This window comes from Gallinula chloropus, assembly GCF_964237585.1.
Source record: "Gallinula chloropus genome assembly, chromosome: 7".
Classification (NCBI taxonomy): Eukaryota; Metazoa; Chordata; class Aves; order Gruiformes; family Rallidae; genus Gallinula; species Gallinula chloropus.
The window spans coordinates 17,803,193-17,829,737 of NC_140092.1; the positions used below are offsets into that span (position 1 = coordinate 17,803,193).

The window sequence follows — 26,545 nt, forward strand, 5'->3', positions numbered from 1 at the left end:
AGTGAAGGGAGTCACCCAAGGAGGGAATTCTTGCTGTAGAAGAGAGTCCTTTATCATACACAGGGACTAGAGCTAGGAAAAATGAGTTTTCTAGGGTACAGTCTGAGGTAACATAAGAGCAGATACCAGCAATAGGGAAAACTCAAGACAAAGTTTTGTTGTTTTACAAAAATTCAATTATCTTTTTTTTTTTCCTTGTTGATAGTGAAACAGTTGGTTTAGCAGTTGTTTCAAATTTTGTTACTAAAAGCAAAACAATAATCCATAATGCAGCAGTGCAGGAATGCCACGTAAGACCAATGGAGAGGATCAGGGAAGCAGGTGTTGATTATTGCAGGATCCAGACTGAAACAATCTGACTTTTGGGATGGAATGTTAAAAGAACAGAGGAATTCTTAAACTTGGGTTACATACTATGCAGTGGCCTTTCCAAGTATGCTGGGTTAGTTTCCAGATGTGTATTGAGTCTTGTACCATTGTTGGGGTTTTTTTTCCTCCAAAGTGTTGTGCTTAATGAGCTTGTCTAAGAATCCAGGAGGAAGCTTTAAACCAAGGTACTGAAAAGCTCAGAGAACAGGCATTTGGATCATTATCAGAATGCAGTCTGCCAAGGAGCTTGAAATTATCAGTGGGAGATCTAATTGATCCTTCGTGGTCCAGTGTCTGCTGTGTTTTCAGCTGTATTGGCTTCTAGGTGATTGAGCAGTTGGGGTCAGCGCTATCGGTTCTTCAGAACTTGGAGTTTGTCATCCCAGATGTTCTCCCTGCTATTTGTGTTAGTGTGGATAGTAATCCATTAGATAAAAAAATACAAGAACCTTTCTTCTAAAACTGGAAGCATTTTTTTTTTCTTTCCATGGATTTCTTTTCTGAAATTTCCTGGAAGTATTTTCCCAGTCTTACTTTATTCTGTGTCATGCTACTGGTAAATACTGTCAGTTTTCTCTCTGTTGTAGGTGTGACATAGATGTACCTATGTGTCTTTCATCCATTAGCAGTGTAATTTTGTCCCTTATTTTCTAATGGAGTTCACCCAAGTGAATTCTGCTTTTTAACCTCTTTTAGAAATTAACTGTGGGCTGCAAAGATTTTGTTCTGTCTGTGTAAGAAAAATACTTACAAATTCTCCATGAAGCTGGGTTTCTGGGTTTCATTTATTTTGAAGCTGTAAACAGGAAAATTCACTATACTTCAGATTCTTCCTCTATTCAGAATTGCGGTTCCCCATTGTCACAAATACCATGTTTTAATTTTAATAGATGACATTCAGATCCTTCTTACTGTTTTCTGGTCTGGCTCATGAAATTCTTCTTTACCTTCAGTATATTCCCATGTGGTTGATTTATTGAAGATTTTGAGAGATTGCTTATGCTTATATTTTAGTGTTTGTATCTAATGGAATGCCATCATGTTTTTACCCTCAGTGTAACATTTCTAATCTGCTTTGAAAAAGTTTAAAAGTTTCAGCTGACAGCTGTGTGGCCACATATCAGATGGTTTTGGGGCTAAAAAAACTTGTGTAAATATGTGCAGGGAGTTAAGTTGTTCCTACTATAAAATTTTAAGTCTAACAGGCGCAAGCTTAGTAGATTGACTTGTTTGGAAACTGAAGTGAGATAGGTTTGCATTTAAAATTCACACGTTCACTTCAGTGTGGACTGCAGTAACCTGTTCATAGTGAACTGACATCACTGGAAATCTCAGAAGGTTTTTTCCTAAATAAGATTCACTTCTTCAAATTAATATTCAAATGTTACAAATCATACCTGTTAAGAAAGAGATACTGGCATTATTATTGCTGGTTCCCAAAATGTTAGTTTAATTCACAGTGTTAGCCAAAATAAAGAGATGTAATGGTAGTCATTGGAACAAACTGGGTAGAGTCATGATGGTAGCACATGAAGCTGTGATGCGTTGAGAGCTGTGTATCATCTGTAGTTCTGTTTGTCGGACAAGAAAAGATACAGTAAAGGTAGAGATGGCTAGATAATGAAAGTTGTGGAGTCACCTCTGTATGAGGAGAGATGTGGATTAGTCCAGTTTGGGAAAGAGACAGCAGAGGTACCACAGATACTACTTTGCCAGAGAACAGGGATACCTTTATATTTTTTTTACAATGTCATTTATTTTAACACAAGGAACGTAGGGAACCAAGTACAATTGCCAGGCAAAAGAAATAGCTGAAACAGATCTCATCACTGGAGATCAAAAATAAAAGTATGTTCAAAAAAGATTGTGCAACTGCACGTTAGTCAGAGACTATTAAACACGGTTGCATAGGAAATCCTTAAATTTTTGATTGGCAGAAACTGGAAGGGAAAGAATGTGTATATGCATGTCACTGATCTTGTCATCTTCCTCTAAAAATCTGTCACTACCTACTTCTAAGGCAGGTGTTCCTATTGTGGGTTACGTTCTGTTGGTGTTGGGGTTGTAAGGGAAACTGCAGTGGGTCTTGTGCTGCTCTGTTGCTGGTGTCTTCAGAGGTGGTGAACACAGTGCTTAGCTGTGCAAGTGTCTTGGAGATGTTTGAGAGACTTATTTTGCATTTGGAAAAACGAGGAACAGAAGTGTCAAAGTATCACTATTCCTTTGAGTCTAGTGCAATGTTTAAGAGTCAGTGTCTGGTTGGTTTGTATACTTTCTGCTTGATAAAAACACTGTATTCCAAGATAAGAGAAGGCAGTTGATTTTGTTCAGTGTGCGCTGCAATATTGTGGTATGCAATCTTGAGCTTTAGAAATGATCTCTAATAAATATTTTCTTTTAGATTTTTGTAGAAGTTCTGTTTAATATATTTTTTCTTATTGAGTTTTTTTTTGTGATCTAACTATTTTTCCTTTTTTTTCCCCCCTTTATCAGTAAGAGAAATGTAGATTTATCCTCTTGCAGGGAACAGAAGGGAAATGTGGAGAGTTTGGCCTTTGTCTTACAGGAGTCTTTATTGCAGCATTGTTTAGTTCCACACGCTTGTGTAGTTCAGCAAATTCATCGCATTTAATGGTCTTCAGAAACGGGCTTTTATGCAGGAGAAAGAACCCTTGGCATTTAGAATGAGAGAAGCCCATAAGACTACTTCTCTCCTTTTTTTTTTTTCTCTTTTTTTATTTTCTCTTCTATTTCTCTTTTTTTTTTCCCTCTGTCTCTTCTTTCCCTCCCCCTCCCCTTTTCTAATTCCGCTTGTTGACTGGTTTGTCCTGTGTTGCAGGCGATTATCTGGCACAATAGATGTCATCGGGCAGACCATTACTATCAGCAGGGTGGAAGGACGACGGCGTGCTAATGAAAACAGCAACATACAGGTTTTATACTGCAGATTTTGTGCACTGTCTTTGACGTTTTTGCTTTCCCCATAGCTTCTGATTAAAACATTTCCGTTTGTGTGAATGAGTGATACAGAGATAGCTTGAAGTTCAGGAAGAAAGTTGTGGCAGTTAATTGAAATGCATTAAGATGAAATATTTGATATATTTCAAAAGATAAATGTTTTGGTATACTTCCTGCTGAAAGGGAATGAGCAATGTTGCAGATTTACTGTCCAGGAGACAGCATGAGCTCTGGTAGATCTGCATGGGATAATGTTTGTTCACTAAGTGACAAAGATAAGTCTTTGAACTGACTGTCCAGTTCTCCCCTATTCCTGCCAGACACTAATGCTGAAGTGAAAGCCTCTTCGTATGCAACTTGAGAAATGCAGTCTTTTAAAAATAAGTTGTGAAGGAGTAAATAGTTGACAGTACTTCTTAAAAAAAAAAAAAAGAAAATGTATTTTAGATAAGATTTGTCTTTATGATTTTAGTCTTTATGGGCTTAGATTATTTTAAGAAAACAGTTAACTATGTTAAGATTGAATACATTTTTTCTCTCCTCACTTAGCTGTGGAGAAAAATTAAGGTTGCTTTGTGTCCAAGCTGCGTTTTCATGCCAACTTAGGTTATGGTTAAGCAATGAAAATAATGTGTGATAGTGCTTATATTAAAAATACTGCCCTGTGCTTTTCAGCTCATCTCACAGTGTTTAAGTAATTTGAAGTCTTGCTTATTCTCATGCTTTTCATATTGATTTTCCTCTATACATAAATTTAAGATGCTGCTTGGGCCCATATTCAGATGGCTTATATTCCCTCTCAAATTTGTTGTTCCCTGTTGGCTGCACCTAGACCCTCAGGGGTACTTTGGCAAATATGGGTCACTGGATGTGGGGATGCAGATAGAAATTAAACCATCTGAATATGGCTCTTTAGGTGCATAAGTAATACTTTCCTGTTGTAGTAACTGGAAAGAGAGGAAACCTATCCTCTCTCCTTTTGACAAAGCAATCGTAACTATAGTTTGATATTTTACAGGTTCTTTCAGAACGATCTAATCCTGAAGTAGACAATTTTACCAAGCCACCTCCATTTTTCCCTCCAGGAGCTCCACCTACCCACCTTCCACCACCTCCTTTTCTCCCACCCCCTCCAACTGTCAGTACCGCTCCACCTCTGATTCCCCCACCAGGTAAATCTCTTGCATTACATGGGATGTGAAAGATGAGAGCTGTGTTATTTATCATCAAATACTTGATGAGAACGAAGTAACAGCAGCGCATTCCATGCGCGCCTGGCTGTGTGTGCAGAATTTCATGTTCTACTCTTTCTTAAATACATGTGAAGCAGAAACAGAAACTTCTGCCTTCCCTTTCTCAGTAAGCATAATCCAAGTAGTAAGTAATTGCCTCAAGACCACACGTGGGATCTTGTGTCCTTGAAAATGGCTGAAGAGCGAAGCCGTTTTCTCTGATGGTCTGCTGCGGAGAGACAGGTGTTAACAGATCATTATGCATTTGTGTCAGGACTTGGGTTCTCTGATGTCTGTGGTCACAGCAGCACCAGAAGCTTTTATTCCCCTTTCCCTTCTTACTATGTATGAGTTCCCAAAAGTCTGATAAGAACTGGATTTCTGCCATGTCCTTTCTTTCAGTCTTAATAGCACCTGATGTTTTTATCCAGTGTCCTGTGAGTCTTGGAGGAATCAAAGCTCTTTGAGAACTCTTCTGACAGTTGAATATGGCTTGAAATTAATGGTTGGACTTGATGATCTTAAAGGTCTTTTCCAACCTTGTGATTCTGTGAAATTTACTGACATCTACTGAATATTTTACTGAAACTTGATATTTATGGAAATTTACTGGGGAGAGAATCATGGACATTTGCACAAATAGTGCAGTTACCTGAGTGTTGTCATTTTTAAGGAATGAAGTTCTAAAGAACTTAGTGAGGAGCTAACAAGAATGGTCAGTGAGAAATGAAAATAGATGGAGAAACTTTGGGGAGTATTTGAGTAGGAAAGGGAAGGATTTCTTTATAGAAGAGGCTGATTTAAGGTGGAGCCCCTTCTCTTATTTTCTCTATGTGTTCCTTGCATTCTTTTGCTTGTCTTGCTCTCAAATTGTGCTAGGCAGTTCCTTTGCTATTCTGTTCACATAGGGAATCTTTTTAAAGCTACTCTGTTAATACTTGTACATATCAGCAAGGAAGAAGCATTACTCTTCTTACAGCTTTGTGGGAGGCTTTACAGGGTTTAGCTCCTCATAGAAGAGGTTTCTTTCTTCAGTTGCTGCTGCTCATTTTTAAAACTATTAACTCCTGCTGCCTGGCAAGTTCTGGCTTTCATCAGTGATTGTCATACACAACAGTGCAACCTAGCAAACAGGAGAAGTTTAAAGATTAAATAATTCTGTGTTCTTTTCCAAGCCTTTGTGCATAAATGCAAAAACCAGGGTGTCTGAAGAGAGGATATGTTACTGCTCTAGCAATTTTGTAATGTTTTGTTACCACAAGGGTCACAGAAAGGAGAGGAACATGGTGCTAATACTGTGACTTTAAGCTACATTTAAACCTTCCTGGTAAAATAATACTAGTAACACCTTGCAGGTTTTTAGAAAGTCATTATTTTAATTGTAACTGTGATACAGAAAAGGTGATCTAAGTTGTATGTTATTAAAAGTGTGAGAGGAACCCCCACCCACCCCAAATGCAGTTGATGCAGGGATGTCATGTAGGTATGCTGGGCTGTTGTTATGAAACCCCTCACCTGTTGTGCTTTTAAAGGTGAAAGAAACCCACATGTGTTACAGATCTCTTGAGCAGGTTTGGCTTTAGTCTTGTGGTTTATGGAAAGGTTTATGACATACACTTGTTCAGAAGGTCTCCTTCAACATCCTTCCGTGCTTCGAGAAGATTCGAAAATAACGATTAAGAGCTGTGGATTTAGTTTCTTCAGGCCTGTGTTTTAATTGTGCTGTTGCCAGCTCTTTATCTTCAAAGCTGTTCCTAAAATAGAATCTGCCATCCCTCCTAGGTTCAGTGGAGGGGGAGGAAAAAAACTACTCTTACCCAATATTAAACTGGGACTACTTGCCAGAAAATTTAAGTATTCCAAATATAAAACATCCTCCAAAAGCCCCTTTGAAAAAGGATCTTGCTTTGAAGTTAGATCTCTTGTTCTAAATTCATTCACTCTTGTGATTCAAATCTTTTTTGAGGAATGAGTCCTGGAACGATTCAAAGGGCCAAATGCAGAAAATGCTCAAGTACTCCTGGGAGATCACTGGCTGTGGCAAAAAAATGTGTTCTTTTTTGTGTGCTTGGTTTATCACTACGTTGGAGTAATTTAAAACCTGAAGAGGAGCACGGATGCTTCTGTTTAATTTTCTATGTTTTGGTTTAAGAGTGTAGTTAAAATGGGACATGTATTTGTGATATTAATAAAAAAATATTACTCCAAAGTACTGAACTTCTGTTCCATAAGCTTGGGAAGTTTGACTGCCTAGACGTAGTCCAGAATTCAGCAAGTAACTCTACATCTGCTCAGGCTCAGCAATCTAAGCATGTGCTTGTCTTCTGATTAAGGAGAGATAATTTGTTTTGATTTAGTCTGTGGCAAAAGAAGTTTTTACACCAAGTTGAGTTATATTACATTGTTGTGGGCTATGACAGAGTTCAGCTAATTTGCAGCACACTGTTAAACTGTGGCACAGTTCATGTTTGATTCCGTACTCTGCGAGCCGAGCACATGTGGCATTGCTTTCCTATAGGAAAACTTGCTTGGCTTTCTGTAAATGTTTACCAGCCTGGAGTTAGTAGGATGGTATACAGTGTCCTGAGAGGAATTTTGAGCACATTATGCAAATGCTGCACTAATCCCATTTGGGTTGCTTTCGACACAGAAGTTTGAATATTTAAGTTTAGGCCAGGTGTATCTTTGTGGCAGTACAACATGTTGCAGGGATGTGACATGATCTGTGCTAAGTCACCTTCTTGTACTGGTGAAGTTCAGTCCCCACATTGCAATGACTCAATATTTCAGAGTCTTTTTTCTCTCTCAGAAGTAATTGTCTGATGATGCTTCAAGTACATTTTCATACACTGCATTGGTAGAAGGTGAAGGAGTTAAGAGCTGCCTGACTTTCCATTAACTGAAGTTTCTGGGGGGGTTATTTCTTGTTTTGTTTCACATTTGTGCATTAGTGAAGAAGGTGAGCAAGAAAACTTTGTTTAGCTATTTTGGGGCTGTTTGCTAATTTAGAACGTAGAAGAGTGTTTGTTACATCATGATACCCTCAAGTAAGTTAGCCTATGTCCTGTGGTAATTGTTAATCATGACTTTTAAATGCTTTTTTTTTAAAGGCTTTTGAGGGAAAAAAATATTATGTGGGTTTTTTTTAGTATAATACCCTGCATTAACCAATACATTAAAATGATTTGGCTGTTCGATCTCTGGATATAAGTTGTGTTCAGTCAGTCTTAGTTTTGTTTCAGTGGCTCTTGAGTGAAATCTTTCATTTGGCTTGTGATTCTGTGATGAGATTTTTATTCATGTTTCTGCACAAGATAGAATTCTGAGGAATATATTAGTTGTTGAATCAGGATTTATTCCAGTTTGTAAAGAGCACTGAGTTGTAGCTTTCAAGGCAGCTCTGTGTATAGTGCTGAGAGCCACGTTAAGCATAAGGTAGAGCTAATTAATCAGTTTGAGAGAACTTCTGATATTTTTCTAGCTTAGGTTCTTAACATTGCTGGAGTAATTCTCTCTCAGAGATGTTTTTAATATATTTATTTTCTATGTTGTAATCTTGTGAAGATGGACAATTAACCAAAAAAGGTTAATAGAAAATACTTACGCTATGCAACATTTTAAGGTCTCAATTTTCCTTTTCTTTCAGAAAACTTCATTAAATGTGTTTGTTTTTTTAAATGTTATGCTGTCAAACTTTTTATGGTGTGTTTTTCAGTTTTCTTAAGGGTGATAGTGGAGGTTGGAAAGTGTGTGTGCTGATGAAGAGAAAACAGCTTATGCAGTTAGAGGTTTGGCTTTTGAGGTTCACTGTCTCATTTACATTTTGGCTGAGAAATTAGATTTCAAATCTTCAGGATTGGACAGCAACCTCAGTTTTGTCTCTCTATTTGTTTAATCCTGTAGGATTAGTGCTGGTAAGAATTCATGTCAGTCAAACCACCAGAGATTAGTGAATATTGATATTGATTACTTTTCCTCACTTTGCATATTCATTCATGCTGTCCTTCTGCCAAGGCAGTTTGGAAGCAGTTGGCATTTCTAGACACTGTAGTATGTAGATGTAGTTAAATGCTGCTGCCATGCAACAGTCTTTCAGTTCTAATGTTGAACTAATGATATATACATAAAATGAATCATGTAGTGGCCAGTACATCTAGGATATTCTCTGAATGAAGAAGTCTGGAACTTGAATGAGATGGGCTTAAATTTAAGTGGGTCTGGCTGCTGTTCTGTCTGGATGTTTATGCAGTTATGGCAAAACTGATGAAAGCACTTGGCAAAGTTTTCTGTTCTCTTTCCCCCAGTGTCTTGCAGTGAGTTGTTAGATTGAAAGTACTTATTTTTTAATGGAAGCAGAGTTGCTCATAGCTGAAAGAGATTTATGCCTGGTAAAGAAGTTTGTTTTCTGATTGTAGCATTTTAGCCCAATTTATTATTTTCATGGAACTGGTTTTTGTGTGTTCAATTGAGGTAAAGCTAGTTTAAGTAAGAGAAGATAATGTCCTTTAAAGGGTACAATGATTTTTGCCTTGTAATCGCTCCTTTTGTGATCAAATAAGACAGGTTTATATGTTGAGAGTGTATTTTGTGATGCCAACTAATTTAGTCGCGAACAGTCTCTTAGCTTTTAGTTGGATTCCCAACAGACAGGCCAGGTCTGAAAACCAGGAAAGTAAGAACAGCTTTGGAATGTGTTCGTACTAAAGGATGCTCCTTTGTCAGATACTTACAAGAAAATAGAGTACCTAACAATTTTTTTTTCCCTCTAAGTAGCAACTGAATGATTGATTGCAGTGTGGCAAAGCATTGACTGAAAAGCCTGTAACTCTTGCTGTTGCTAGAATAATTTGTCCATGTGGACCTACTGTTTCCTATAGAAAGCTATTAAAGGTCAGAGGCCAATTGCATTTCCTTTCATCCAGTCATGGAGTATAAAATAAAGCAAATAACATTCTCTGGGATTTTACTTTCTGGATACTAAAAATTTTAGGGTTATGAATTAAATTCTAATCTTGAGACCCAGAGCCATTCTTCATTATTTCTGTCTCTAATTAAATAAGATCCTGAATAATAGGAATTTAAACAAAAATACTTTACAAAGCTTGCATAATACCTTAACAGTTGGCATTAATGTGAGATCTTGATCTGAGGACACAGAAAGCAAGTTAAACCATAATAGTTATTGTTCTTCTTGATCATGTACGTGGTGATAGTTCACTCTGATTTTTGGATCTGTAAAATAATAAGCATAAACTATTAGTGTAACTGATGCATTATTTGTTGTCTTTTTAGGTATACCAATAACAGTGCCACCACCAGGTAAACTTGCTTAGATTTTTTTTTCACATTTGATTAAGAAAGGAAAAATTAACAGATGTGCACCTTCATTGTAGTTACATGCATAAAAGTTCATAAATACAGAACTACATGCACAGATGTAGGCTCAGTTATTTAATGCTAGGCATGCAAGAAGTCTGAAAATACTGTTGATTAGTGAACTCAGTCAGTCAGTTTCTTAGTTGTCTGCTTCCTTCCTTTTTTCTCAGCTATGCAGAAAGTAGTTGTGATTGTTGTTTATTAAATATTGTTAGATACTCAGGAATTTCCCTATGCTCCTAAATTATTGGTGTTTTAAGAATGATAAGGTATTTGATTTGAAGCACTGATAATATATGTTTAATACTCTGCCTTTGTTAAGCTGGAAAGTAGTTCTCAGTCTTACAAATCAAAACCCATTTACACAGTGAGGTATTTGGTTGCCATTCTATGCTTAGCTTAGTTCTTCTATGTGTTTATGTGTGGAATTTGTTTGGTTTTGTTTCTTCCTCGCCTAATTTCTTGTTACAGGTTTTCCACCACCACCTGGCGGTCCTCCACCTTCCCTCATTCCCACAATAGACAGGTGATTATCTGTTTGTTGGAAGTCTTATAAAGCAATAAATCAGTATTCTGTAACTGAAATAAATCACACTACCCAGGGTTTTATGGATTTTATCTGGGAGTGGGAAGACAGTTTCAGGTTTTTACAGTATTGTTTCAGAAATGTTACTGGTCTCCTATCTTTGGGATATTCTTTGGGGTAGGTTACATGACCACTTCCATTAGCTGAGTTATGACACAATCAGTGCCAAGACTTAAGAACAAAGTCAAGGTAATAGTTGTTAAAGTGTTCTTTAATAGTGTGAAGGCTTATTTATATGAATCATATAGTCATCGGCTACCATATCCTTTTCTCTAAATGCAAATAAACAGTTTGGTCACTGACTCAAGCTCCCATCAGCTACAGGAAATACCAGAATTCCACAGAATCCAAATTTGTTTCTACTGTGTTTAAGTGTTCAGCTTTAATAGACCTGACAGTAATTTTTTCAGTACCCTGTTTATATACATGTATATCTGTCCGTATGGATACAAGCATAAAAAGAAGGAAGAAAAAAGGTTGGCCCAGCACAGCCCTTAAATTATTATTGTTTTGCTAGAGACCAAAACAAGGTCATGTACAAAGCTCACTTAAGAAGATGGTGCAAACCTCTTGCCAGTCCTTTGGATTTCACTGAAGGAAGGTGCACACATCTGTTGTTTAGAAATTGAAAATTCTGCTAACATATATGCTACAGATGATGATGGTAAATCTCTGAGAAAATCCTCATCTGATTTAATTCAGAAAAAGCCCTAACTGGATGCATTTGATGTGCATGAAAGTAAATTTATTATTTTGTATTGAGAGCTGCTGTGAGTGACTGCTGCTTCTGACTGTTAAGCAGCAATCATTGCATTTATTTCTGGTTAATATTTAGATAATTTCTGAAATATGATGTGAAAAAAATCAAGTTTATTGTGGACCTTAGGAACTAAATCTCATACTTCTAGATGTTAACATGTTGCGTTAGCATTTCATTATTTGGGTTTGTTTTGTTTCTAAACTAACCTAACCCAAAGTTTATTAATGTTCAAGTGCCTTCAAGAACAGAAATAACACTTAAGTTAAATACTGCAAAGATAATTCATTCAGTTAAGTTGGAAGTGCTAAAAGTCATGAAAGAGCTATATATATATGTGAATTATGTCCTTTTTAACCTGTTTTTTACAGTGGTTGGCTACCACTGAAAGAATTCAGCCTAGAAAATGTGTAGCTAATTTACTACTTTATAGAGCTGCACATTTAAAGTCCACCTGTTCTTAGATATGCTCACATACCTACTTTTTGACAGAAAAAAATGAGAATGGCTTCATTCATAAATGAAACACTTTCAAGGAATTGGAGATTAAGTTCAGTATCTCTGTAAAAACACAATAGGGGAAACATTGGAAATAAAAAAAATAAAATAATTGAAAATACAGTCAGAATCACAGAATGGTTTGGGTTGGAAAGGACCTTAAATATCATCTAGTCCAACCCTTCTGTTGTTGGTAGAGATACCCTCTGCTAGACCAGGCTGCCCAAAGCCCCATCCAACCTGGCTTTGAACACTGCCATGGAGGGGTCACCCAGTCTCCGTCTGGCATCCACCATATCCATCCATCAGTGTGGTTCTCCACAGGCTGCAGGTGGATACCTGCTTCACCATCAGCCTCCATGGGCTGCAGGGGAACAGCCTGCTTCACCATGGTATTCTCCATGGGCTGCAGGGGAACCTCTGCTCGGGCTCCTGAAGCACCTCCTGCCCCTCCTTCGTCACTGACCTTGGTATCTGCAGAGTCATTCCTCTCAGATATTTCCACTCCTCTCTCCTGATGGTGTTTTTTTTTCCTCCATAACTTTGTTATCCCAGAGGTCCTACAGTTGTTGTTGATGAGCTCAGCCTTGGCCAGCAGCAGGTCCATCTCTGAGCCAGCCAGCAGTGGCTCTATCAGACATGGGGGAAGCTTTTAGCAGCCTCTCACACAAGCCACCCTTGTACCTGCCCCTGCTACCAGAACTTTGTGACACAAACCCAATAAAGTTTTAAATTTTAAGAAAAGAGAATGCTATTTTCACCTCCTGCAGTAAAACATAAAATAAATGTATTTGATAGAGAGCTTTCCCAATTAGTAATGGTCAAAATGGAGAACTTCGAGTGTTTGTTAAAAGTGGATTTCAGTCTGTATGGTGGTGAGAATTCAGAGGAATTATATTAGAAGTATGTATGTATTGATTGAGGTAGCTTTGTGATAAAACTGGATGTTTTGTTTCTTCTCAACAGTGGGCATTCTTCTGGCTTTGATGGTCGTTCTGTTCGTGCATTTTCATACGGCAGTGGTGAGTAAGCTCCCTGGCTTTGAAAACTTCCACTAGTGCTGTGTCAGACTGTTGGATATACTTATCAGGATATTAGCTAAGAGTCTAAATGGGTCCTTTCAGTAATTTGTTATGGAAGCTTATTTCCTGCCATTGTAAACAGATACATGCTGTGTCAAATTTAACAGCTGTTGGTAAATACTATTGTTTTGCTGACATGTTTGTATGCTGGACATCTTTCCATGCTGCTTTTGTGGAACTGTGATTTTACAAAATAATGCACTGTAATATGGACCACAAGTCAGGGAGAATTTTTTAAGAACTGGTAGGATTTAGAAACAGGAGAACAAGTATTGTTGAATTATATCAGAATTCTAACCAGCCAGACCAATGATTGAGAAATCCAGAGTGATGTACCTCTCCTTTGAGAAGCCATTTGTCTAAGATATTGTAATCTTCAGCTATCCTGTTGCACAAATCAGTTTTTCTTTATGTGCAATCAAATGGACATCCACAGAACCTACCCTGAGTTTAGAACTATTACCTAGCACAGCTCTGCTTCTTGAGCCAAAAGAATGCTAGCAATCCTGTCAGCTTCTTCCTGACCTAGCCCAATTTGGAAGAAAAATAAAAGGAATCACAGACTGGTTTGGGTTGGAAGGGACTTTAAAGACGATCTGCCACGGGCAGGGACATCTTTCATTAGACTGGGTTGCCCAAAATCCCATCTAATCTGGCCTTGAAAGCTTCCCAATGATGGGGCATCCACAACTTCTCTAGGCAACCTGTCTCAATGTCTCACAACCCTTGTTGTAACGAGTCCAAACTAAACCTACCCTTTTCAGTTCAGAACTGTTGCCCCTTGTCCTGTTACTACAGGCTCTAGTAAAGTAATCTCTCTCCATCTTTCTGAAAAGTGCCTTTTCAGTGTCTTGAGGCCACAATAAGGTCTCCCCAGAGCCTTTCCTATGCTGAACAACCTAGCAGAGATGTTCCAGCTCTGATGATTTTCATGGGCCTCCTCTGGGACTGCTCTAATGTGTCTTTCTCATATTGGGGACCACAGAGCTGGATGCAATATTCCACAGAGGGTGGGAATTGCCTCCCTCATCCTGCTGGGCATGCTTGTTTTTGTGCAGCCCAGGATGTGGTTGGCTTTCTGGGCTGCAAGCTCACATTGCCAGCTGATAATTAATTTTTTGTCCACCAATATCCCCAAGTTGTTCTCTGCAGGGCTGCTCTCAATCTATTCCTCATCCAGTCTGTACTGATACTGAGGATTGCCCTGACCCAGCTGCAGACCTTGCATGTTGCCAGTCACTGCCTTGTGCCTTCGGGCCATTCGGCACCGGCCCCATGCCTAGTGCCTTTTCCTTTGGCTGGCTTTTTCTGTTCCCTTGCTCTTTATTCCTTTGGACCCAAGCTGCTGGGAGGAGAAATTGTAAGAAAAGTTCTATTCAGTTCTGGGGATACATTATCTGAACATTTGATCTGCACTGAGTATTACTTATCTCCCAAATGTTCCTAAGTCTTTAGAGAAGATACACAAAAATGACCTTTTTGAACGGCTTGTAATTTCTTGAAGTTTGAGTAGTTTTGGGCTGTAACAAGAGGCACTTTTTTGACGTGGAAAGAATCCTCCTGAGTTATGAAGTGTTTGTTTTCATGCATGGAAACTTGTTACATTTTCAAGAATTCTTGATGTGGGCAAACAGCTGCTTTATGCTGACTACTGTTTTTGCAATAATATTTGCTGGTTTAGCAAAAAGGTAAAGCTGAGGCAGACAACTAAGATACCCAAGTGGTTATTTTGCTGAAGCTTTAATATTTAAGCCATGTAAAGTGTGATAAGGGAAGAAGTCCTGCAGTCAGTAGTATGTCCATTGCATCTAACATTTAGTCTCCAGTTTAAAATGTTTTTCACTTTGGAATCTCTTTTGTTAAAATTTGCTATTCTGTCAATTATTGTCATGGACACAGCAATATTTCCAAGTTTTATGTTGACCTTCAAAGGTGATGACATGTTTATGTTGTTGCAGTACCAGTATACAAAAGATGATTGTCATCGCAGTCATGCCAGCATTGAATGGGAACTCCTTCACCAGGGTTATAAAATCATGGTTGGCTTTCTATGGTTAGGGAGACCAAGGAGCACAGTCTGCCCCCATCTTCCCAGTCTGCTCCCATTGTGCCAATATATCTGTGGCAAAAGCTTTCGTATTTGCTGCACAAAGCAAACTGACTCTAAGCTGAGCCTGTCCTATGGATATTTTTTTTGATCTGTGGAGGCTCAGTGGCATTTTATCACTGTTGTTCATCTCTTAGTAAAAGCCGTTTTCCTGGCCAGCATCTTACTCGCACAGGGTCTGTCTTGCAATGTGACCGCTGGCCAGCATTTTGCCAGCGCTCTCCCTGCATAACAAAACTCAGGTAAATTGAGGGCTCAGTTGCACAGCAGGATACAGATGGTAATTTTAATTAAGGAGCACTAAGTCCATGTAATAGTTGCTTTGGAGATAACAGTGGTTTGGTGCTGTCTTTGCCAGTCTATGTGTTTCATGGCTTTGTTGAAATTGCAGAGGCAGATGAGCATATGGGACGCATTGCAAAAAATACCAATCTTGATTAGGACTCTAGCCTTTCTTCAGCCTATTAAATTGCTAATCTCATGCCTTGGTGTCTTTTAACAAGTGGTCAGACATGTTTCCCTCTGCCAGCCCATTAGGAAGGTTGCCTAGTAAAATAATATTCTTAACTTGTGCCTTACAGGATATCTGTTTTTTCTTTGTGCTCTTCTGCACCAATGCAGTTTCTTAAATGTGTTCTTAAATCCTTGTACAGTTCAGTACTACCTTTGCCACCAGATCTTTGAATTTTGAGTTGCCAGCACATGGCATTGTGTTTGTTCTGCCAATGAAGCGACTTGGATTATATGCTTGTTTGCTTTTTCCTCAAGCATTTCTCTGTTCTGTGCTCTAAATGTTCTTTATATCTTACAAACTTGCAAGAAATTGGGCACTACAGGAACAGTTTGAGAGTCAGTGTGTTTTGAAGCACAAAGAAGATGTATTAATAGTTTGCCTCATACTGTGACACTATGCAGCTTTAAATTTTTTAACTGTTTCCAGAACAGGATTTAAGTCCCCCAAACCAATGACTGTTCACAGTTCCCTCTCCTCCTGTTTTAAGAATAAAATCTAGAGTTAAACTTTGAAAGTGTCTTTCTTTTTGTAGACAGTATTAAAATAATCCATGTAGAAATACTGAAAGTGACAGAACACAAATCCACAGTGTAAATCAAGCTGCTTGTGTGTTGTGAATAATCACTGGTGAAAATTGAGATATAAAAATGCACAGAGTATCAAGTAACTGCTTTATCTGGGGCTATTGGGGTGGAAATGACATACTTCTGTCTGAGAATTACTGCAGATGTGAGGGAGTAACCAAAATTTATCATCAAAGTTTATACTACCATCAGTAAGAATAATTGTTTCATAGTATACATTTAAAGTTAAACTTAAGTTTACACTTTAGATCAGAGTAGTCTATTCAAGTCTCGTAGACCATACGTATGTTGTTGACATAGTGGCAAGGCAAGGAAATTTGCAGTCTTTAAAGTCCAGCTGGTTTTTTGCTATTTCTGGCTGCTTTCCTTAGAAGAATTTCAGGTTTTGGCACTATAATGAACAACATACTATTGTATTAGGGTATTTTTTTTCTGTTAACTCCTCGTTTTCTCTGTAGCCCTGAAGTGAAACAGTGTCAAGCATTTTATTAGAGGCAAAACCTCGTATAAATGCTTTTAAAAAAATTATAATGCTTTTCCTTGCAAATGTGTTTTAACAATGAAGTGTTTTTTCCTGCTCCACTGCCTGCTCAAAAGGTCTTTTGTATTCCTCCTTTGGATGCTTGGCAAACTGCAGTCTTAAGCTTCTGCCAAAGCTTTGTGGGGCAGGCATACCCCCGATGCTGCAGGCAAGGCAGCCTGAGCGTAGCTGTCGGGCGAAGCCACTGGTTTTAGAGTTCGACAGTATTAAACGTAGCATCAGTAACACACTTTACATCGTTCAGTGAATATTTATGTTCATTATACTATTAACATCTCTTTGTGAAACCATGGAGTCAAGTGAATATTGTTCTCATATTATAGATTATGAAGTGGAACTCAAAACAAACGATTTATTGAAGGCTATGTTGTCATTGGCTAGCAAAGCAGATAAGCAGAAAGTGGGAAGTCCTCTGTGCTGTAAGTCCACCAGAGAGTGCTGTTTCCAGTTACATCCTCCCAGCCCTTGTCCATCAACAGGATGCATCCACGGGCTTCTGGAAAGGGAGGGTAGAACCATCGGGCCATGAAGAGTAGTATTTAGTAGTATTTAGTAGTAGTATTTATTTATTGCATCGGAGTAGAAAGCAATGGGAAAGCACATCCCATATCTCTTCCCATTGCTGGCTCCCTGAAATATTTGTGAGATGGTTATTGTGACTTCCTTCCTAAATTCTTAAGCATATAATCTTTAAGATAATATGCTTAATTTTCTGAAACTTATATTTATTGGCAATAGTAGGTATGCTGAGTATTCATTTGAAAAGGTATCTTGCAAATCATAAGTAGGAACGTTATTTCTTCTCCCCAGAATTAATTTATGGAATTTATTTTTAAAGCTGCTGTTACATCTGTAATCAGAAAAGCATAGCAAAGCACAGTACAGAATATTAATTCCTGAATGAGAACTTCGTAACTAGAATTATTTTTTAAATACAATGATTTTAAAGGACAAAAACATAAAAAATAGTAGCATCTAAATATAAATTTGGAAGCCTCCTTTTTTTCCTTTTTTTTCTGAACTGAACTTTCAGAGTCACTGAGTTTCAAAGGCAGTTTTATTTTCTGGTTGGTTTTGGTTTGTTGTTCCCCTGAAGAAAAGCCCTTTGACCACGTAAAGTCAGGTTCTTTTAGCAAATCTTTGCACAATAGATATTTTTTATTATTATTCTCAAAAAGATTTAGAGCTTTTCTGGTCTATATCCTAGTTCTGTACATCTTCTACCGAGCAGTGAAATGAGTGCCAAAAGCCTTGGCCAGAGTCAGCTTTTGTGTGAAAGGGAAAGATTGAAAATGTCCTTAGTGGAGGCTGACGAATGTGTGTTCTCATTGAATAGTATTACAGTTTTCTGATGGTGGCTGATTTTGTTCTTTCTAATACCTGCGTCTTTTTCTTTAGTCACCTTTCCGCACCTTGCAGGTTCTGCTCCCGCATGGTCTAGTCTTATGGACACCAGCAAACAGTGGGATTACTATTCACGACGAGAGAAGGATAGGGAACGTGAGAGAGAGCGATCCCGAGATCGGGATCGGGACCGGGACCGAGACAGAGATCGAGACCGTACCAGAGACAGGGAAAGGGACCGAGATCACAGTCCAACTCCAACTGTGTTCAACAGGTTAGTGAAATGTCTTCAGCATGCTGTAACTCTGCTCAAAACCCTGTGTCTGTGTTGGTGTACTTCAACATAGAAATGTAGTGTTTAGCTATATATTCCAAAGAGCTAGCGGGTGTGGCTTCCTCCCTCTCCCCCTTTACTCTTGGAAACTATAGCTAAATTTCTGAATGCAAACCAGAAGTGTAAAAACAACAGTATACATCCAAACTGGATTGTGTTTTACAGGTTAAAGTGTGATTTAAGCCCAGTGTATGAGTGACGTATCTAGGTCTCTCTTCCATTAGTAGTTCTAGGAAAAGCTATAGAAGTACTAAGTTAATTTTAGTTGCCAATTCAGTGCTAAGAGTAATGTGGTGTAACATTTGGCCTTAATTAATGATGTTATTAGCTGCTAAAATGGTTAGTTTGGTCATTAGCACTGGCTGGATAATGATCTGGCCAATCTTTTTTTTAAAATTACTGTTTCAGGGTCAAGAACTTTTTTTTCATTTTCAGCCAGACGATGAAAATAATGGCAGATATCTGTATTCAGCTTTCAACTCTAATTGCTTTTTTTGAAAAAAAAAAAAAAAAGGGAAGAAAAAAGCTGCAACTGTTCTGTGGTTCATGTGCACAAGTACAAAGTGTTTAATGCTGAGCTCACCATCACTCCGTAGAGCAGAGGTCCATTGGCTTGCCACATTTATCTAAATTTATTTTGCTCGTTATTTGCTCAGTATTTTGGGGTAAATGTCCTGACATTTTTTTTTTCAGCCTTTTTTTTTTAAGTTTCAATTTTTGCAGAATATACACCTTAGCTGTTAGACACAGTGGTTTGACCAGTGGTTTTACGCTGTGGGGAATGACAGCACTTGGAGCCAACCTTAGCTCAGTTGAGCAGTGACATTTTTTGCATGCTGATTGTTATCTGAAGACCCAAACTGGGTGCAAGATAGGGGATTTTCTATGTATGCTGGATATCCTCTCCCATGTGCGTGTGCTGTGTTCCAGGGTCAGTTTCTGAGAACTCAAGACAAATCTAAACATCTGTTTCTCCGACAGCTTGATTGAAGGCCAGAAAGAAGCCTGGTCATTCAAGGGTGCTTGAAATGAACCTTAATAGCTTCCAGGCCTCGAGAAATCTCTGTGCTGCTGCCAGAGTTATCTGTAAAGGAGGGGGGAAGAGCAGGCCTCAACTTTTTTATGTGACTAAATTATCCACCATCTGTAGCAAAGCTGTTGCCACATGGCTGTGTAAGAAAACGGGAGGCCCTTAACTAGTGCATGTTGGTTTGTGAGTCGCAGAGAAGGTGGGAGAGGCTTAAGACTGAACATGCAGACTTAATGTTTTTTAAGAAGGTTTATTCTCATTGCTGTGTGTTTAAGAAAATAAAATGAAATGAGCTATTAGGAGGAGAATGTGAACTGGTTTAGAGACTGCACAGATGCATTACTTTTATTTAAACACCCTTTGTTTAAACTTGGTTCAATCAGTATCATGGTGGGATTTGGAGTAAGCTTTTTACTCATCAGAAATTAGTGCTTTCAGTGTTTTTGGTAGCTCTTTTCCAGATAAACAGCCTCCATTTGTGCTACAGTAGTTCTTAAAACTGTAAGAAAAGGGGAATTACTTTTATTCCAATAGTTCAATGAAAATATGGTTTAAAAATGAACTTTCAGCTGTCTTTACATTGTTCTACTTTTCCCTTGCTATCCCCAGATGAAATTGTACATTTTTACAATGTGTCTCACTCTTCCCCCTTGAGAAGATGCTGTTCTTTTTGGCCCATTGTTCCTTCTGCGGTTTCTTTTTGTTGTTGTTTGTTAGTTTTGATAGTTTCAAGTCAATTAGTTACCACTAAAAATGTAAACTTTGGAATTTGATTGATACCTTACAATTTTGTGGTTCTTCCTCAGCGATTTATAAACCAAAACCCAACAACTGTATTGCTGAGGTCCTGGAACTCAATAACCCCATGCAGCAGAACAGATGAGGGTCTGTCTGGCTAGAAAGCAGCTTTACAGGAAAGGACTTGGTGTCCTGGTGGACAGCAAATTGAGTGTGACTTGGCTCTCAATGTGAGATAAAGGTCAGCATGCAGTGAGCTGCATTAGAGTATAGCCCTCAAGTGGAGAATGCCTTCATTCCCCTCTTACTTGGCATTTGATCCAACGTGCAAAGTACTGGGCCCAGTTTTGGGACCCTCGGTTTGAAAAAGAAGGCGTTGACAGTCTGTAGAGTCTGGTAGAGGTCTGACAAGGTGGTTGGCAGGGCTAAGGGGATGGAGTTTGTGTAGCATGAAAGGAGAAGGATGAGAAGAGTCCTTAAAGACTATTTTTGACTACCTGATGAGTAGTTATAGAGAAGATGAGGTGAGGCTCTTCTATCAGGGTGCACAGAGAAAGGACATGAGGCAGTAGTTAGACAGCAAGGGAAATTGCAATTAGGTATGTCAGGGTAAGGAAATAGTCACCAAAAGTGTAATCAGGTGGTAAGTCAGATTGTAGGGAGAGGTTGTAGAATCTCCAGACTTGGACATAGCCAAAACTTAACTAAAACAACCTGACTTGACGTGTGTGTTGGCCCTGTATTGAGAAGGGGTTAGCCCCAGTGATCTCCACTAAATCCCATCCAGTCTAAATCCTTCTGTCATTCTTTGTTGCGGGGTTTTGAGTACACGGGAAAGTTTTTGAATACACTATCAGAAGTGAGACAGCTATACCCAAGTGAGATCTCCTGATTACTGAAGTTAATAACCTGTAGTGTGTTTTGAAAAAAGGAACCAAAGGTGCAGAGGGCAAAGACCTCATGGGTTGGACTTGGTTTAGGGCTTAATTCCCAGAAGGGCAAAGGTAACTATAGGTTGTCTTGCACAGTCAAAGGTTTAAGTTGGTCTCAAGGCTGTACCTGGACATTTTGTATCTGGTCTTATACTGGTGTAAGCCTGGGTAAATGGCATTTTTTCCCATTCCTGAAATCTCCGAACATTGACTTGGCAAACTGATTATTTGCTTTACTTATAGAAAGTTTGTTTATTTTCAGACACACTTACAAGCTGTCATGGTTCCTTAGTAGTTTGCCAAAATAACATTTAAAAAGGAGTGTCAATAATATTTTTAACCTTTTCTAGAGCGTTTTAAAATAATCGTGTAACAGAGCAAATGCAGATTGTCGTTTAACATTAAAGGGTTTAGATTTCAGCTATGAAACCATCTACAAGTAATCATACAATATCTTCTGACAAGCTTATCAGAATGCAGTGTTAGATATTCAATTTTTTTTTTTTACATTACATCCTGATGATCAAAATGTAAGTAATTTTGGATATTGGGAGTAAACTACAATTGAATTGGTTCTACCTTTTTCTGTCCCTGCAAGCCTGCAGAAATGTAAGGCTCCTAAAGTTGATGATGACTAGTGGCACTTTAAAGGTGTGTTAGTACAGGAATCCCATGTCCAGCAAAAATTTTCATTTGTTATTCAAATCAGACTTTGGCTATATTTGGTAAATTTTAGAACCTAATTTTAATTTTATTTCTTAACATTATACTTTTTTAAAAAAGATTCTAAAACTGAGCTTTATAACTAGACTTCAGCAGGCACATGCTGTCTTTTATGGTGCTGCTTTGTTACACACCAAGTTAAGATACACATCAAACACAGATCAAATGAAGACTGTCATTCTGAACTCAGAACTAACTGCTGTGTAAGCTGGACTTGCCTTCTCTTTGGGATGACTCATCATAGAAACTAGCAATTGATATCAACCTTCTTAATTCAGTGACATTTGATAAGCGAGCTTTTCTAATTGTTGTTTTCATCCCTTTCCCTGAAGCCTTGGGTTAGTTTCTCATGAGAAGAAATGCTCAGTAGAAAGGGACTTGGATTATAAAAGTCTCCCCTTCCCTCCTTCTCATGGTAGAGTAGAAACTTAGAGGGCAAAGCAGTCGTAAATGATCTATACAAACAGAAACAAGTTGAAGGCATAGGACTGGAGGTTTCAGCATTGTAAGATTTGGAATTTATTTTCTCCCTTTCCCTCAGCCCAGCTGCTTTAGTTTGCCTGTCTGGGTTCTGGACATCTCAGTGGAGCAAGTGAAGTTATTTTCAAATCCCAGAGTATAACCTAGGGTGGCTTAAGCTGGCTGTGGAGTAGTATGATCAGAATTCATCTTCCATGGCTGTACTTCCTTCATTATTTATCCATTGGCTTGTCTCTGTTGTAGGGTTTGCTTGTGGGAGAGACATGTTAGATTTAACAGTCTTTTTAAAAAAATACTTTAATGCTGTTGAGTTTTGTTTTCCTTTTAAGAGGGAGATAAGAGAAGTGGTAGTGACGTGATGCCTGTGTGGGTGACTGAGTCCTGGCACTGGTTGGCCAGAGAGGTTATGGAGTCTTCATCCTCGGAGATAGCCGAAAATTAACTGGACGTGGCCTGGTGGCCCTGCTTGAGCAGGGGTTGGACCAGATGTCCTCCAGTCATGATTCCCAACCTCAGGCTTTCTGTCATCTGTCACAAACGTACTTTGCTGGGTTTGATCATCTTATTCTCAGCTCTGTAGTTATAAGTGCATTATACAATCTTGTGTAACGTTTATAATGTTTCATAACAATACAGGGCATAAGCAAGGCAGTCATATTAGTGACAAATCACAACTTTGAGCTCTTCAGTGATAGCTGTAGCTTTCCTGATTTTTGACATGTGAGTATGTTTAATGGCCCTTAGAAAAACAAGACTTTCTGCATTGCATTTGATGCTTCTCTACAGTGTCTTAAAGTGCTAATTTTTAAAATTTGTTTCATGATATAATTGTACAGAGTTTTATAGGAACACTAGTGCAATTGCTTCAGGCTTTCCCTCTTCTTCTGAATTTTCAAGCATAGCTGTAGTAATCACTAGTGTAACATCTTCACTTGGGAAATGGCCACAGGATCCAAGTTATAAGTGTGTTGTAGACAAAAATTGTGTTGATATAAGTTCTTACTGCTCCAGGACATGAGAAGCCTCCCTAGGCTTAAGCTGTTCCTGTGTGATTGGTCTGACCTGTTCTACTGGTGTCATGGTCCTCAGGAATACACTTTCTTTCCCCAGAAAGCCTGAAACACTTGGCTTTTGTCAGCTTAATAGTATATAAATTGTTACCTGTTTTAAATACTGCTTCAGAAATCTTGATTACATTGTACCTTTCTTTAGGACTTGGTAGGGATCTTTGTAAGGATGGTTACAAAGGCTGCGTATGATATGTAAGTAGTTAACAGGCGGTTCCTTTGTAGTGAAGTCTTGTTAAATGATACTGGTAGGATTTTCTTGGTAGGATTTTCTTGGTAGACAATTGATGGGGGGGGGGGGAAGTGTGCTTTTAAGTGTTGAACTTTACATACACCGAGCTGAAAACATTGCTAGGGTTGGTGTAGGGTTGTACTGCATTCACAGTTAGGTACAGGTTTAGGCTAACTGCATGATAACTCCTGTTTAAAATTAATGTGACACTGCTGTCGTCTTTATTCCTTCCATTCTTCTTGAACAATCCCCTTTCAAGACTGCATTAACCACACAAGTCTGGCGTGTGAGGCGATGATCTTTAATGTCCTTTCAGTGTATGTTGTGGATCGTGTTTAGAAACCCAGTAGCAACACTGAAGATGTTTCTGTCCTTTCTTTTGAGAGGGTGTAAGAATTCCTTTTTTAAACATGTGTACTGCTTGGTGTTCCTGTCCTGAAAGCATCCTCTTTCTCTGATCAGTGATGAAGAACGATACAGATACAGAGACTATGCAGAAAGAGGCTATGACCGCCACAGAACAAGCAGAGAGAAAGAAGACCGACACAGAGACAGGAGGCACAGAGAGAAAGAAGAGACCAGACACAAGTCATCTCGAAGGTTTGAGGTTTTTAATTGGATACGAAAGACTTGACCAGTTTTAAAAAAAATAAACTTATAAAAGAACCCCAAACAAACTGGAGTTTTGTGGAAAGACTGTAAACATGTAGATGTACTACTGGGAACAAGTCTGCCATGTAACGTGGACAGACAAAAAATGTTGGCCCCACGTGACATCATATTGAATGATGTATGTCATAGTCTTAGCTAGTGAATGGAAGTCATAATTATGAGTTTGGGGAAAGAAGGGTCCAAGTGGTGGGTCAGAAAGAGGTGGAGTGAAGCTGATATTCACCATCATTAATGTGAGAATTCAGCAGTGGTTCTTAGTAAGTAAAATAACCCTCATGGACACCTGATAGCAATTGTTCAACTTGATCCTTTTTAAGTTAAAAATAAAGCTTAAATTCTGGGAAAGGGGTCAATAAAAATGTTAAACTATTACGGGATGCCAGTAGAGACATGAAGTTATTAGAAGTACTGCCATTAGAATATGGGTTGCAAACTGAAAGTACAGGATGGATGGGTCCATGCATCATTCCATGAAAAATTCCATTTGGTGGACACATCCATGTACTATATAGATTGGACCAAGTGCCAGTATTCAAATCCAAACAAAGGCTGTTTTTTTGGTACTCTGTATTTAAAGAGGGCCTGAAGTATCCTGCAATTGAGGTATATATTTTTTCCCTCTCTCATTACATAGTAACAGCAGACGTCGTCATGACAGTGAAGAAGGGGACAGCCATAGAAGGCACAAACACAAAAAATCCAAGAGAAGCAAAGAAGGAAAAGAAGCCAGTGGTGAACCTGCTTCTGAACAGGAAAACACTGAAGCTGCCTCCGTGGAATAGGCTTGTGTGGTTTTTGCATACTTGCATATATATTAGTGCCAGAAATAGATTACTATAAATCTTGTTATTTTTCTGGGTATTAAAGTAATTTGCTCTTAAATCTTGTTCTGTTAGTTTGAAATCAAAGGTGACTTTGGTTTTTTTTTGAAAATAAAGGAATGATTTTTTCATGTTAATATTCCTGGACTGACTTTGTCTTTAAAGAAACAGTGAGAAAACTTCTTAGAGCTAGAGGCTTATGTTCTCACAATAAACACAGGGCTTAAATTCTTCATATTAAATTTTCTCTTTTTTTCATAAGCCAGTGAGAAGGTCATTCTGCTACTGACCTTGGAACGAGCATGCATTCACTTTATTATATACTGACTTCTGGAACAGTGTGAGTTTAGTATAGCTTTTGGAGCTTGTATTTGAAAAGGTCATCCTTTACTACAGGGACAGGCAGGAATTCCAGACTCTTCCAGAACTTTATACTAAAGTGAAATGAAAAAAAACTTAATAAAACTGGCAAAGGTGTTGATTGTTCTTAGTTTGATGGAGCACTGAATGTGGTGATCTTGCACTTAGTGATTATGTCTGGTTTGTGTGGGTGCATAAGTGTGAATTCAGCTGGATAATCATCCTGGCTGCTTTTCAGTGCCTTAAGAGAAAGTTCATTTTGATCTTTGTTGTGAGGGAACAGCTGTCCTTAACGTGATGAAGATTAGTGAATACACCCTCCTCCCATTGCTAGAATAAGACTTCAGAGCATGGGTAATGCACAAGGAAAGGCAAAGAACTATTTTAAGAAAAACCTAAGACCATCATCACTTTCAGATTTACTCCATCCTGAACAGTATCATGTCTGATTGGCATGGCAGGCCTGCAAAAATCATACTGCCCTGTCCTGGTGCTGTTGAGCAGACTGAGTTGAGGGCATGGGCAGGTGCAGTGTGCTGCTTTAAAAACAGTAATTCTATATAAAAAATCCTAGATTTCATGGTATTAATCAAAACTTACCAGGGAAACTAGATTGTTTGGGTTAAAAATAATATCTATACAAGTACACAGTTACAGTTATTTTTAATTATTTTAGAAATTTAATTCACAGTTTTACAGACTAACAAACAGTACTTGAAAGTCTTGAAAATACCAGCTCCATGCTGACCATGAAAAGGTACACATAACCAAAGTGCTATTAACGTGTTGGATAAAAACCTTCACCTGGTTTTTCAACTAGAAAAATTGCAATAAATTTTTCCATAAGTTATTCAAGGATTTCGTTTCATAAATCAAAATAAAGTGGGTGAGCAGGAGCCACTGCTCCTTGAATTTCCTTATTATAATGCATTAAATATAGATATTTTTATATATATAAAAACAAAACAAAAAAACTCTTAAGAACACATGAAGGAAAGATCTGTAGCTTAAATCACTCTGAAGTGATCCTCTGGCAGGTGTCCCTGCTTTGCCTAAACTTGACTTTTCTTCACATGCAGGTTGAAATTTCACAAACCTTTTCTTTATAAACACATACTGACACCCCCCCCAAAACCGCAAACACTGTGCCTTTTTTTTTTTTTAAACTGTGATAAATTACTTTCCATATTCTCCATGAGACCTTGTTT

The 26,545-nt window shown here is 38.3% G+C and overlaps 1 protein-coding gene across 3 annotated transcripts in view; it reads left to right on the forward strand.

Annotated features, from left to right (window-relative positions):
• The window catches only part of FIP1L1 (factor interacting with PAPOLA and CPSF1), a 43,057-nt gene extending 17,991 nt beyond the window's left edge, over positions 1–25,066 (forward strand). For 2 of the 3 annotated variants that reach the window (XM_084266979.1, XM_084266981.1), the window contains 8 exons: positions 3,209–3,302; positions 4,346–4,499; positions 9,852–9,878; positions 10,407–10,461; positions 12,743–12,798; positions 18,003–18,222; positions 23,947–24,084; positions 24,791–25,066. In XM_084266979.1, the coding sequence (XP_084123105.1) occupies positions 3,209–3,302; positions 4,346–4,499; positions 9,852–9,878; positions 10,407–10,461; positions 12,743–12,798; positions 18,003–18,222; positions 23,947–24,084; positions 24,791–24,938 (892 nt within the window). In that variant the 3' untranslated portion in view covers positions 24,939–25,066. The remainder of the gene's footprint in view (positions 1–3,208; positions 3,303–4,345; positions 4,500–9,851; positions 9,879–10,406; positions 10,462–12,742; positions 12,799–18,002; positions 18,223–23,946; positions 24,085–24,790) is intronic. The other variant, XM_084266980.1, reaches the window with a different exon arrangement.
• The last annotated feature ends 1,479 nt before the right edge of the window (positions 25,067–26,545 follow it).